The following is a 12403-nucleotide window of genomic DNA, read 5'->3' as shown; positions in this document are numbered from 1 at the left end:
GGGAGAGAGGGAGAGAGGGAGGGAGAGAGGGAGAGAGTGAGGGAGAGAGGGAGAGAGAGTGAGAGAATGAGAGAGAGGGAGAGAGAGAGCGCGTTGTCTTGTGTAAATCTGGAGGTGAAATATTCAGAAGCGGTCTGTGTCATACCTGACATTGAATTCTGTTAGGGCTTTTCATTTTCCAAAAGCGTCTTAGAAAGGAAAGATTTTATCTGCAAAAGACCTTGGTAGGAAGGACATAAAATGCCACAAAAGCTGCGGTCCGCATGTCTTAAAGTGTTATGTGTTACAGCTGGAAGTAAAGAGAAGGCAAAGGGGAAAAGGGTTGAGACAGAGGAGAAGGGTGGTGGGAAAAAAACTATTTGGAAAAATGGCCCCAGCTGAGAGATTTGCCACAGTTCTTATTCTGGTTTACGTTATACTTTTTGTTACTTGTTACAAGTAGACATTTTAACCTGACTTAGGCCTTCTGCTGTTTGGAGTCTGTTTATAAACTCCTCCCCTAACCCCACCCCAATAGATGTTTGGCAATAAGTTTATTGCCCCAAAATTAAATGGCTGATATTTAGGAAAGGAATTTATAAATTATAAATTTGTTTTATATATTTATTAAATGAATCTATTTTCATTTTTGATTCAGTTCCTGATGTGTTGGTTCTGAGAATGTGATTATATCCAAGTGGTGAATAACTTCACTTTATTAATGACTCAAGGATTTAGTTTAATGGTAATTTTAAAATTTCTTTCAAAAAATTTGGAAAAATACTACCTTGATTAGGCTATGCTCTTCAATAAAAGGCTTTAGAAATAACTAAGGACTTGATAAGAGAAACAACCTTTTGTGGTCATGTTACTGAAAAAATACAGACTAATACTCAGCATTTACTGAACTTTAAGCTTGTTTTAAATTATCTTTCTCATTGCAGGTAATTCTTTACAGGCAAGGGGAATTACATTTGAATTGTTGATCTCTCCTTTTGGTAGCCAGGGGCTGTCAAACACTTACAGAAGCTGTTTTTTTGAAACAGTTGAATGAGTACTCCTTTAAGATTACTCATATTCTGGTCCAAAACATTCCAAGTAAGACATATTTCAAGTGTTAGAAAATCTTACAAAAACTTAAGAATGAGAAGGGATAGAGACTTGAATTTAGCAACGCAGCTAAGGTGTTCACATTTCTCCTTTGTAACTCCCAGGGGAAGGAAGGAGTTATGTGCTCACAGTAGAATTTCACAGATACTTGGGGGAAGAGAATTTATTTGTAAGGAATCATAACTTTTTTTACAATTGCCCAAGATTAGGTTATGTTTTAATGTCATCTCTTTTGGCAAGTTCAATTATTATAGCTGAGGCAAGTTTAAGAATACACTAGGCCATACTTTGTTTTCTTTCAAGCTTTTTCAAGATGTTAAAGGTAATACAGGACCAGATTGGCAGCACTGCCATTTGATTTTATCATATGACACCATAGCAGGATAGCTTTTTATCTGTCGTAGTTGACTGTTTCTTTGCCATAGTTCTTCATGTGGGATCCTACAAGGCATAAACTGAATTGCATTTAAAGACAGCCGTTAGAAGAAAGGACATCAGTAGTGTTTCTTGTCTAAAATGTTTAGAGAGGAAAGGGAAACATAATTTTGACAAATCTGGAGACATTTAGACATCAATGTAATGGAAGAACTTTTGCAAAATAAAATTCAGCATATACCTTGTACAAAAGCAAAGATCTCTGAAAAGTGCTTGTAAAATATCATGTCATTTAATACTCTTTAAACATAGTCAGATGACATAGTCATCTGAGATTGAAATATTCTTACATTTTTTTTCATTTCCCCGAAACATTCTTCAGCTCTGGACAACTAGTTTCTTAATATCCCAATTACTGAAAAGGAACTAGGATAGTTCCTCAGCAGTTCTTAATACTATTTTATAATTTTTAGAGGGGAACATGACATCTAGGGAACTCTTGAGGAGATTGTGCTAGAAACTTCATATAATTAACACAGTCTTTACCACAACCTTATTAGGTAGCTACTGTCACCTCCATTTTACGGGGGAGGAAACAGGCTTAGCGAATGTGAGTGATCCAGACCTTGGTAGGACTGTCATTTTTCTTCAGAGCATTTTATTAATGCTTGCATTATATTATTTGATCTTGCAACACATTTTTTCATCTTGCAGTTCTACAGATGACCACACTGAGGACCAGAGAGATAAAATGACTTGCCAAAGGTCGTATTTGAATAGTTTCAGGAATAGTAAGATCTGAGGGAGATGTGGGCTTACTGTGGAATTTTCTGAGATGCTCGAGACATCCTTAAGGATGCTCCGTTGTTGCTATTCATGTATTGGAATTGTCAGTTGAGGAGATAAGTGGTCTGTAACATGGATGGTGTGACAGCAGGTTGGTCTAAACTGAAAGTAATTGAATAAAACCTTCTTGAATACAGAGACTGCAACTTTCAATTTAGTAATCTGATTCAATAAAGTATATATGTAGAAAGATGTTTATTACAGTGTTCTTTTTAATAGTTAAAAATTGGAACTGTTCTGGATCAAGGGAATAGTTAAGTAAATTGATGTATCTGCTTGATGGAACATTATATAGCTAATAATATAAATATAAACACTGTAATATGGAAAATACTGAATGTGTCAAGGGGAAGTAAAGTAGGATATAAACTGTTATATTTATATCAGTTACAGTCATGTAAAAATTATGTAAATATTGATCAGAATTTGAAGAGAACATGAATAAGTGAAAACAGGTTTTTGGTTGAGTGGTAAGTATATGGTGAACTTCTGTGTAGAATTTTATTAATGTTCTTTTGTTATGTTATCTGGGTAATAAAAAAATTGAACCATATAACAAAAGGATATATTCAGTACAACCAAGATCAGTATATTAAGAACAGGGCTTCCCTGGTGGTGCAGTGGTTAAGAATCCACCTGCCAATGCAGGAGACACGGGTCTGAGCCCTGGTCCGGGAAGATCCCACATGCTGCGGAGCAGCTAAGCCCGTGCGCCACAGCTACTGAGCCAGCGTGCCACAACTACTGAGCCAGCATGCCACAACTGCTGAAGCCCACGTGCCTAGAGCCCGTGCTCTGCAACAAGAGAAGCCACCGCAATGAGAAGCCCGCGCACCGCAACGAAGAGTAGCCCCTGCTCACCGCAACTAGAGAAAGCCCGCGTGCAGCAAAGAAGACCCAACGCAGTCAAAAATAAATAAAATAATTACATTTATTAAAATATATATATATATTAAGGACGGACCCAATGGACCTTAAATGCAGTATATTATATTGATACTTAAACAAAATATTTCCTTGAAAATAATTAGAAAAAATGCAGTTTCCAAAATATTTTCTTTCAGCAAAGTATCTTTTTGCAAAGGAAGATGAAGTGTGTGTGAACTAAAAATAGAATCTTGGACTTCACAGTAAAGAGAAGGGTACAGATTGTTTTACTGGTTGAACCATTAGCAGTTGTGGGAAATCATCTCAAATGAAATGGCATAAAAATGAGTATATTCTGTATTGTTAGAAATATGTTCTCCTTGTGATTGTATTAAATTAAGTCAGTAAACCCTTGCAGACAAATTGGGTAGCATTTTCTCTGGCCATTTGACCATTGGGTTCTTAGTTAATCTTGCTGGTTTTGATAAAAGCTAATTCTTAATTGCTTAGGAATATCAAAATATTGAGGTTTGCAGTTTCTATTCTTATGCATTTTAATGGCACTGGGTCTCTTTGTCAAAAATGCAAGAACTTTATTCAGCGAATACCTATCTCTGCAGTTTAAAAGCCCTCATTTACCCAGAAATCATAGGTTGAACAGTATTTTCACTGGAGAGCTGTAAGATTAATTCTCCTCATGATTTTGCGGTGATCCTACCTGACTATAGGCTGTAGTAGGTTAGGTATGTTGATTGTCCCATGTTTTTCCTTGGCTTTATGCATGTCATGGACAGACCTGAAACATCACTGCCTTCCTCTAGGTAGTTATAGTTATTCTTTTAGTATAAAAGAAGTCATGCTTGGGATAGTGTGCTAATAATAAAATTGAGAAAAATGTGTATCGAATGTCATGTGGTTAATGATGGCTGTTCTTTCATGACAGTGCTGGGAGAAGGACTGGCCAAGGGAGATGGTACCTTTCAAGCAGTGCTTTGCTGCATGCAGCTTAAAGGAAAGCTCCAGCCTGTATCCAGCATTCTTGCCAGGTCACTGACAGGAGAGTCCCTGGTATGTTGAGTTCTAAATTTGAACGTCTGAAAACGGATTCATCCATTTGACTCCTTAGCTGTATTACCTACGTTCCTCTAGGTTCTGTCAGAAATCAAAGTTTATAAGTATCTTGAGATGCTTATTTCTCTTCAACAAACTGATGTTTAATCATTGGATTCTTGTAGTTTGTGATAATATATATAAGAATTGGAGATATTTTTTAAGCTTTGAAAGTATAGAATAACTAAATGATTTTCTTTAAAGGTGTAATTTAACAGAACCTGGAAATATTTTTGAGTTTTAAAATGCTCCTGTGGACATATGATCTTGTAGGGTTCTTAAATTCAACAATTTATTTTATAAAATGCTTAAATTTATCTAAACTAAGTAATAATTACTTTTGTTTCTGAAGATGTCATATGTGTAAGTTAATATTCATGACTGCTCTGATGGAGTTATCGAATTCTTTTCAGACTTTGGGATAACTGTTTGTATGTAGTATTTAATTTTTGAGAGTTTTTGTTTGTTTTTGGATGAGATAATTGAAAGACTACTTTTTTTGTACTTTAGAGTTGGCAATCTATAGAAATTGGAAGAAAAGAGATATTATAACTTTTTTTTTACCAGTTGGTAACTGTTACAGAATTTGCTGATATTTTTCAGGAATCATAATGAAAAACAGTGAAAGCAGGAAAATATATGTATACTTTGTTATACAGCATGAATTTTCTATACTTTTCTTCTGAATTAACATAAATTGTGGAAAGCTGGAGCAAAGTTGTGTTTTCACTGCAAATAAATATATATTTGGTAAAAAAAAAAAGGAAATTAGGAAAGTACTTTGTATATTGTTGAGTGCAATGTAATGACCCGTCTCAGACGGTAATTTAGTGATTTTCTAAGGAATTATTTTGCAGTGAATTGTTTAGTTGGTTTAGCAATATTTTTGGATGTCACCATTTTAACAAATGAATATAAAAGCTAAGATGTGTTACTAATATAGCAAAATTGTATGGGTATTTAGTTCTAAATAAATGATAAAGAATAGTTCTCTTCTTTATTATTTAGATAATTCTGTCCTTAAGGAACTTTCCTATATAAGTTAAGCATATTACACAGTTTTACCTGTTGGATTTTTACTTATTTTATCTTATTATTTTTTAATTTATTGGGGTATAATTGCTTCACAGTGTTGTGCTAGTTTCTGCTGTACAGTGAAGTGAAATAGCCATATGTATACACATATTCCCCCCGACCCCAACTTCTGGATTTCCCTCCCATCTAGGTCACCACAGAGCATAGAGTAATAGTCACCACAGAGCTGTGCAGCAGGCTCTCAACTAGTTATCTGTTCCATACACAGCAGTGTATACATGTCAGTCCTAATCTCCCAATTCATCCCACCTCCCCTTTCCCCCCTTGGTGTCCATACATTTGTTCTCTACGTCTGTGTCTCTATTTCTGCTTTGCAGATAGGTTCATCTGTACCACTTTTCTCGATTCCACATATATGCATTCATATACGATATTTGTTTCTCTTTTTCTGACTTACTTCACTCTGTATGACAGTCTCTAGGTCCATCCACATCTCTACAAATGACCCAGTTTCATTCCTTTTAATGTCTGAGTAATATTCCGTTGTATATTATGTACCACATCTTCTTTATCCATTCATCTGTTGATGGACATTTAGGTTGCTTCCATGACCTGGCTATTGTAAATAGTGCTGCAATGAACATTGTGGTACATGACTCTTTTGAATTATGGTTTTCTCAGGGTATATGCCCAGGAGTGGGATTGGTGGGTAGTTCTATTAGTTTTTTAAGGAACCTCCATACTGTTCTCCATAGTGGCTGTATCAACTTACATTCCCACCAACAGTGTAGGAGGGTTCCCTTTTCTCCACACCCTCTCCAGCATTTATTGTTTGTAGATTTTTAAATTTAAAATTAGGAAGAAGCAAGTTGCTTTCAAATCTCAAGTGAAATTTGAATTTCAGAAGAGTGAATGTTTTTTGTATTTTCCTTCAACAGCTTTGTTAATGAACCATCTTTAAGTAGTGTGATCATTGTATGTGAATCTGAGTCATAAGTAACTCAGTTCACCATTTTGTAAATATAGCCTATTAGTTTTAGGAAAAAGGAGTCTTAAAAAGTTGAGGTTTATTTTTTTATTACTCTATCTTGCTCTTCAGTGATACCCTTTGTGAATATTTTATTGAATTAATCTTAAATTCTTAGGCAAGGTGAATACAGTGTTTTAGGGCACACTGTATCTTTTGTCCTGTTAATCTTTTTAACTTTGCGCATAGATGGTTAGCTTTATCATCACCTCTAATGGTAATGAGGATGGGAGATGAGCATAGCATTGGTTTTCTTTTTACAGATAAACCTTAGAAACAGCTGAAGAGTTAAGTCCCCATAGTAAAGAACTAATATACTCCTTGGTTTTTCCGTTTTTCATTTGCCCTTTCAGAATGGGATGGTAACAAAAGATTTGACAAGACTAAAAATACTTCTCACAGAAACGGAGGTAAGACTATTTCAGTGGATCTCTTTGGGAAGAGTTTAACTCAGTCTGGCTAGTACGTGTTCTTTATTAAAATCTGGAAAATCACTGGGCATCAGCAAGGCTTTAAAGATGGGGTAGTGCAACCTTTAGACTTTCTGTAATCAGGCTTGGTCCCATCCTAGGAACTTTGCTTCCTATCAAGGTGCTTCTGCATCCCAGGTCTTCTGTTTTGTCCCTAATTTTTGTTAGCTGTCTCTGGCCAATAAATGGAAAGATAATGGGGAAATTTTAGTTTTTAACTACATCTGGCTATGAGAAAATTCTGTTATTAAAAGTGAGATACTCCTCCAGCCTTCTGTGTTTTTAAGTAACTAACAGAAGTCTGTGATTTGAGGAGTATTTTTAGGGAATGAGTTTAGCTGATGGAAATAATGTGTATCAGGGTAAATGGTGAATAAAAATGTGCTCTGGTGAAGCAGTTGAAGGCCGGGGACAGCAGTGGCATGTAGAAGGCCCATGGCTTTGTAAGTCTCAAATTTCTATTCCTCATACAGGCATATAAAAGTATTTTTATTTAGATGTCTCATTTTAAAAATAGCCATTTTTGTCAGTTTTTACCATAAATGGAAGCCCATGTAAAGTGATCGATTGATTGGCTTATTTATTTAAAAAATGGCACCTACTGTGTGCTAGGTATTATGCTTGGTGCTGAGGATACAGCCCTGAACAAGACATTCTTGGTCCTGTCCTCTGGGAGGTTAGAGTCTTGGGGAGGAGGCAGACAATAAATACATAAATCAATTAAACAAGTATAGGTTTAATTCACATTGAGGTAAGTGGTATGAGGGAAAAGAAGAAGCTTTCTGTGATGGGAAAATAACTGGAATGGTGGTGAGGGGACGAGACACTTAAGCTGAGTTGAGAATGAGAAGGTGCTGGTCTCATGGAGAGTGCGATAAGGGTGCTCCCATCAGGCCAAGCGGATGAGAAGAGCCCCCAGGTGTAAACCTTGACCTCCTCTAGATTACTTTCCCGCTTCAAATCTAATCATACATCGCAGTTCATACCGACAAATAAGTAAGCAAAGAAGATAGTCATCGTGAATTATATAAGCTGCATAAAGATACTGTTTGTTTTGCTACAATTAAATAGCCTTTTAAAAAATGTTATTTTCTTAGTCTTATGTTATCTTATTATGAATTAACTGAGAATCAGTAAGCTCTAATTAACTTCGAAGCCATTTCCCTTCTGGTGTATATGTAGTCTTTTAATTTCTAAAAAGTAAAATATGACAGTTATAAGTGTTTTAGACTTTTAAAATGAGAACATAAAATAAGATGATTTTTGGCCTTGTTCTCCTCTTTTATTACCTTAGTTGAATTAGCAGCTTTACATCTGATAATCATATGCAAATATATATAAAATTTTATTTTTAGTATTTATAATCCTGTTATGTATAAGGTCACAAATATCACTTGACTCTCATTTTGTGACTGTACTTTTGGAATAAGTGACTTAAATTTTGTTTATAATTTCTTTTCTGTGTAACCAGAGTAGTAGTATTTTTGGTTGGTGAACTGGTACTATTAAAAAATCCATCTGGAAAAAGCTAACAAACAGTGCTACCCTTACTTATTATTGCACCTGACATATTTAAAAATAGCAACAATTTGCTATTTAAAGATTGGGCTGAGCTGATGTTTAACCTGTAAATGCTAGTAGATTAGAATAAAGACATGGAACTAAAGGCTGACTAATGAAAAGAGAAACAACACATATTCTTTAGAAAAGTGTCAAATATCCGATCAACAGATTTGATTGTAAATTTACAGGAATTCCAGCAGTGTGAACTTCGGCCGCCTTCGCTGAAGGCCTCAGTAGAGACTGAAGATCACAAACTGATTGATGTTGCCTTTCTGTCTTAGGGTCTAAGCATATAAAAGGGGTGTTAAAAAAACAAAACTAAACACAATACCTGGAAACTGAAAGCCACAGTGGCCAAATATTCAGCCCAGGCTTGAGCTTCTCATGTTTCCCAGCTCTTCTGATGAGGATGTGCTGTTTACCAGACCCCACCAGACTGAGAACTACAGTGTCAGCACAGGCATCCTCTGCCCATTCGCAGATTGTTGTAGATGCTGACTCATGAAGTACACCATGTATGTTTCCCTTCTGACAGTTATAAATGCTTTAAGCTTTATTTCATCACCAAAACATTTTTTCCCATTTTTTCTCGCATATTTGGTAAATTTATTTTGATAAATTTTTTTAGAGGAGATACTTTCAATTCATACTTGAAGTGAATTTTTAGCTCTTATATTTATAAATTCTGTGTAGTCAGAAGCATATTTTAAGGGCTAGTGTGGGACTATGCTGCTTAGATCTCGCTTATAGAATTTTAAAGGATCTTTTAATATACCTTTTTGGTGCACGTGGAGTCCTTATAATGTTAATAATTACTCCTGATTTATTTGTTAGCTTATGTATTCTTATATTCAGTCCTCATTTTACAAAAAGAATGGATTGTCTTTAAAAACTTGTTAGTAAGCAGATTGAGAATCAGAAGGCATTTTCCTGTTGAAACAGTATTATAGTGATTTAGTTCCAGCCCAACCTAAAAAGGGTCCAGTTTAATCAGTGACATGTAAATTATGGTGATATTATTGTTTCAGTTATACTCAATTAGCATTTATGCCATTGTTTCTATGGTACAAGATATTCCAAATTTCATCTTGGGATACCGTTTCCTCCTTCTCATTCAGTTCAGCATTTACTGAGTGCGTGTGCTGTTCAAGGTTCTTTGGGTTTTGGAAAGCTGAGAAATCCATGAAAAGCAATCTGAAGGGCCAGCCCAAGATGTGCATAGCTAATGTACCCACAGGGCAGCCTGTGGTCAGTAGGTTCTGTAGAGGAAGTACAAGCAGGGAAAGGAGAGATAAACACCCTGCAGGGAAACCAGGGAGGCTAGTGTCAGAAGTGAAGTTAAAGGATAGAGGCAGCTAAGTAAAGACCCAGGAGTGACTTGGTGCAGTAAGTTGGCAGTCAGTTGGTTCAGCGGTAGATGTGGCAAGTAGTAATGACGCTCCTACCTAGGATATTGGCAGGGGGCATTGAGTATGAGACAGACATGAGAGGCATTCTAGACCTGGTTGGGCAAAGATTTGGAGAATACTCGGAGCAGGACAGAGTCTGAGATGGCTTTCAGGGTTTCAGCCTGGCTCTTTCAGGGGAAGATGAATCCATTAACTTGAGATAAGGAGCACTGAAGGAAGATGAGATGTGGGGTTAAAGTTGATGAATTTTATTTAAACATACTGTGTTTGAAGTGCATGGGTGGTCATCCATCCATCTACCCATCCACCCATCCACCCGGATTTACTGAGCATTCATCACGTGCCAGATCCTCTGAGGCACAGGAATGCAGGAAGGCAGTTGCAGGCTGTTGACAGTGGATCTGTGCTTGGCTGCCAGTGACCCAGCATGTAAAATGCTATAGAATAGTTAAGCTGGCACTTAACTATTCTCTAGCTGGCACTCAGTTGAAATTGGGGGTGTGGAGCTTAGAGTAAGGTTATAGCCAAAGGGGCAGATGGAGGACTTACCTGCATTAGAGGGGTTGAGAAAGCCAGGAAGTCAGGGTGAGTGGGTCCCCAGCCATGGGCTCCACTGTGGGAGAAGGTCTCATCCTAGAGCAGCGAGGGGGACTCGGCCAGGATATGCTCCCAGGTCCTGAAGTGGTGGTGGTGCTGCACTTGATGCAGGAGAAAAGGCCACTCGCCAGCTGGTCATACTGTAGACGTTAGCAGAGGAGAGTGCAGTACATACACGGGTGGAAGGTGCTCCTCCACGGGGTTCAGGACTGGGGACCGAGACTTCTCTTGCTCCCAGGTAATTTTTATGTAGGGAAGGAATCTCTATCAGTTTCCTTAATGAGGGCCACAGAAGTGCTTCTTTTCCATATTTACATACGGAAACTAGAGCAAAGGGCAAAAAGTACCATTTGCATGTTAATGTTTATTAAAAATTTCTAAATAGTCAATCTCAGGCTTTTAAAAAAATGTTAAGATTGTCCAGTTTAATTCAACATCAACTAGTTATTATTTCTTATTATAAAAATTTCTTTCATTTGAAAAATTGCAGACAGCGACTGGTAACGTCCTCTCTGGGTATCACGTGGAAGACTTAGAAGAGGGTAAGTACGAAACTGTATAACTTCTGGTAGCTGTGATTTTGGGCATTGCTTCTTTATTGATCATTGGGAGGAAATTTCTGAGTTAGAGTACATGTTAGTGGAGGCACAGGAGAGAATACAAAGATTTAATTTTAAGGAGTAGTGCGGATGGAAGCAGTTTGTTCACTAGCCCCTGTCATGGAGTAATAGAGTACGGAGATGGGAGGTAACCCCGGAAGTGACCTATTTTGCCTTCTTTCCTCCATGTGCGCGGTTCTGAACTTGAACCCTGCTCTTAGCAATCTGTAGAGGGAGGTCTTTTCTCCTTTCTCTCTATCACAGGCTAGTACAGTTACTACTTTTTGGAAGTTCTGACCTGTGAGCTGAGTTGTTCCTGCTACAATGAAAGTCTGTGATCTCCTCTTCTCCCGCCAGAGGAAGGTGAAGAGAGACTGGCATTCATTGAGCGTTGGCTAAATGATGTCTACCATGTAGTGGCTGTCACAGAAACGAGTACTGACTTCTTAGAGTCTTTCTTCATCTTTTTGATAGGTGATAAAACTGATGTTCATTAAGGTTCGGTAATTTTCCCGGTCACACAGATAGGAAGGGGTGAAACGCAGCTTTAAACTCAGCCGGGCGGAGTATGTTTTGTGGGCGGGGAGCACAGCGACTTGTGAGGAGGTAGAAAATGGCCGCAAGGTCCTGGGAAACTTGCTGCTGCTGGGCCTCTAGAGCTCGGCCGTTTCTCTCGGACGCTTTATTTTCCTTGGCTTCTTTGGAACCTTTTATCCAAGTGCATTAGAACTCATTGTATTCAGAAGGAAACGAATGTTAGTTTTTAGCTCCTATCTCAGAATTCACCTTTTTGAACTTTATTTCAATGATTAAAAAAAGATTACTTTATTCAGTGCCATGTGTCAGACCCTAAGGTTCATGGGTGGTAATGTGGAACTTCTTCTCACTCCATATGCAGTACTGGAATTTGTTTTACAAAATTTCCTTCCAGGATACCATAATTTTCTCATTCCTGAAATAGTTCCTAATAGAGACACGACTCATACTTAAGAAATGACAAGCATGCCAACACATCTCCCCTTTAGATGCCAGGCAGGAGACTGCACTTGGAAGTGTGTCCGCCAGTCGCTGGGATAGAGTAAGGGTCATTGATTTGTCTTAGGTGCTGTGTAACTGCTTCTTCAGTGATTTCTAAGTTTCATATGGCTAAGTGATTTATAATTCGTTTGACTGGTAGATGACTCTCTCGGTAGAGGCAAGCATGTCCATGTTCTTTTTACATCATCTGAGATGATGTGTATGGAGGGTTTATAGTATTTCTTACACATTAAAATATCAGAATTATCAGCAAGCCTCAAATGATAAGACTATATCCTGATTACTCTCTAGGATCTTGTAATGGTTGGCATTTCCGCCCACCACCTAGGGGAATCACAAGCAGCGAGGAATATACTTTGTGTAAAAGGTAACGTGAAT

At 37.5% G+C, this 12403-nt stretch overlaps 1 protein-coding gene across 9 annotated transcripts in view; it reads left to right on the top strand.

The window, feature by feature from the left end:
• Positions 1-12403, top strand: part of HELZ (helicase with zinc finger) — a 170152-nt gene that overhangs the window by 33576 nt on the left and 124173 nt on the right. For all 9 annotated transcript variants that reach the window (XR_003683191.2, XM_028499836.2, XM_024130025.3 and 6 more), the window contains 4 exons: positions 4121-4245; positions 6703-6759; positions 10879-10930; positions 12317-12392. Coding sequence is in view for 8 of the 9 variants with exons in the window: in XM_028499836.2 (XP_028355637.1) it covers positions 4121-4245; positions 6703-6759; positions 10879-10930; positions 12317-12392 (310 nt within the window). In the remaining variant the exon portion in view is untranslated. The remainder of the gene's footprint in view (positions 1-4120; positions 4246-6702; positions 6760-10878; positions 10931-12316; positions 12393-12403) is intronic.

Source organism: Physeter macrocephalus, chromosome 14 (assembly GCF_002837175.3).
Source record: "Physeter macrocephalus isolate SW-GA chromosome 14, ASM283717v5, whole genome shotgun sequence".
In the NCBI taxonomy this organism is placed as follows: Eukaryota; Metazoa; Chordata; class Mammalia; order Artiodactyla; family Physeteridae; genus Physeter; species Physeter macrocephalus.
This window is presented reverse-complemented; position numbering and strand designations above follow the sequence as displayed.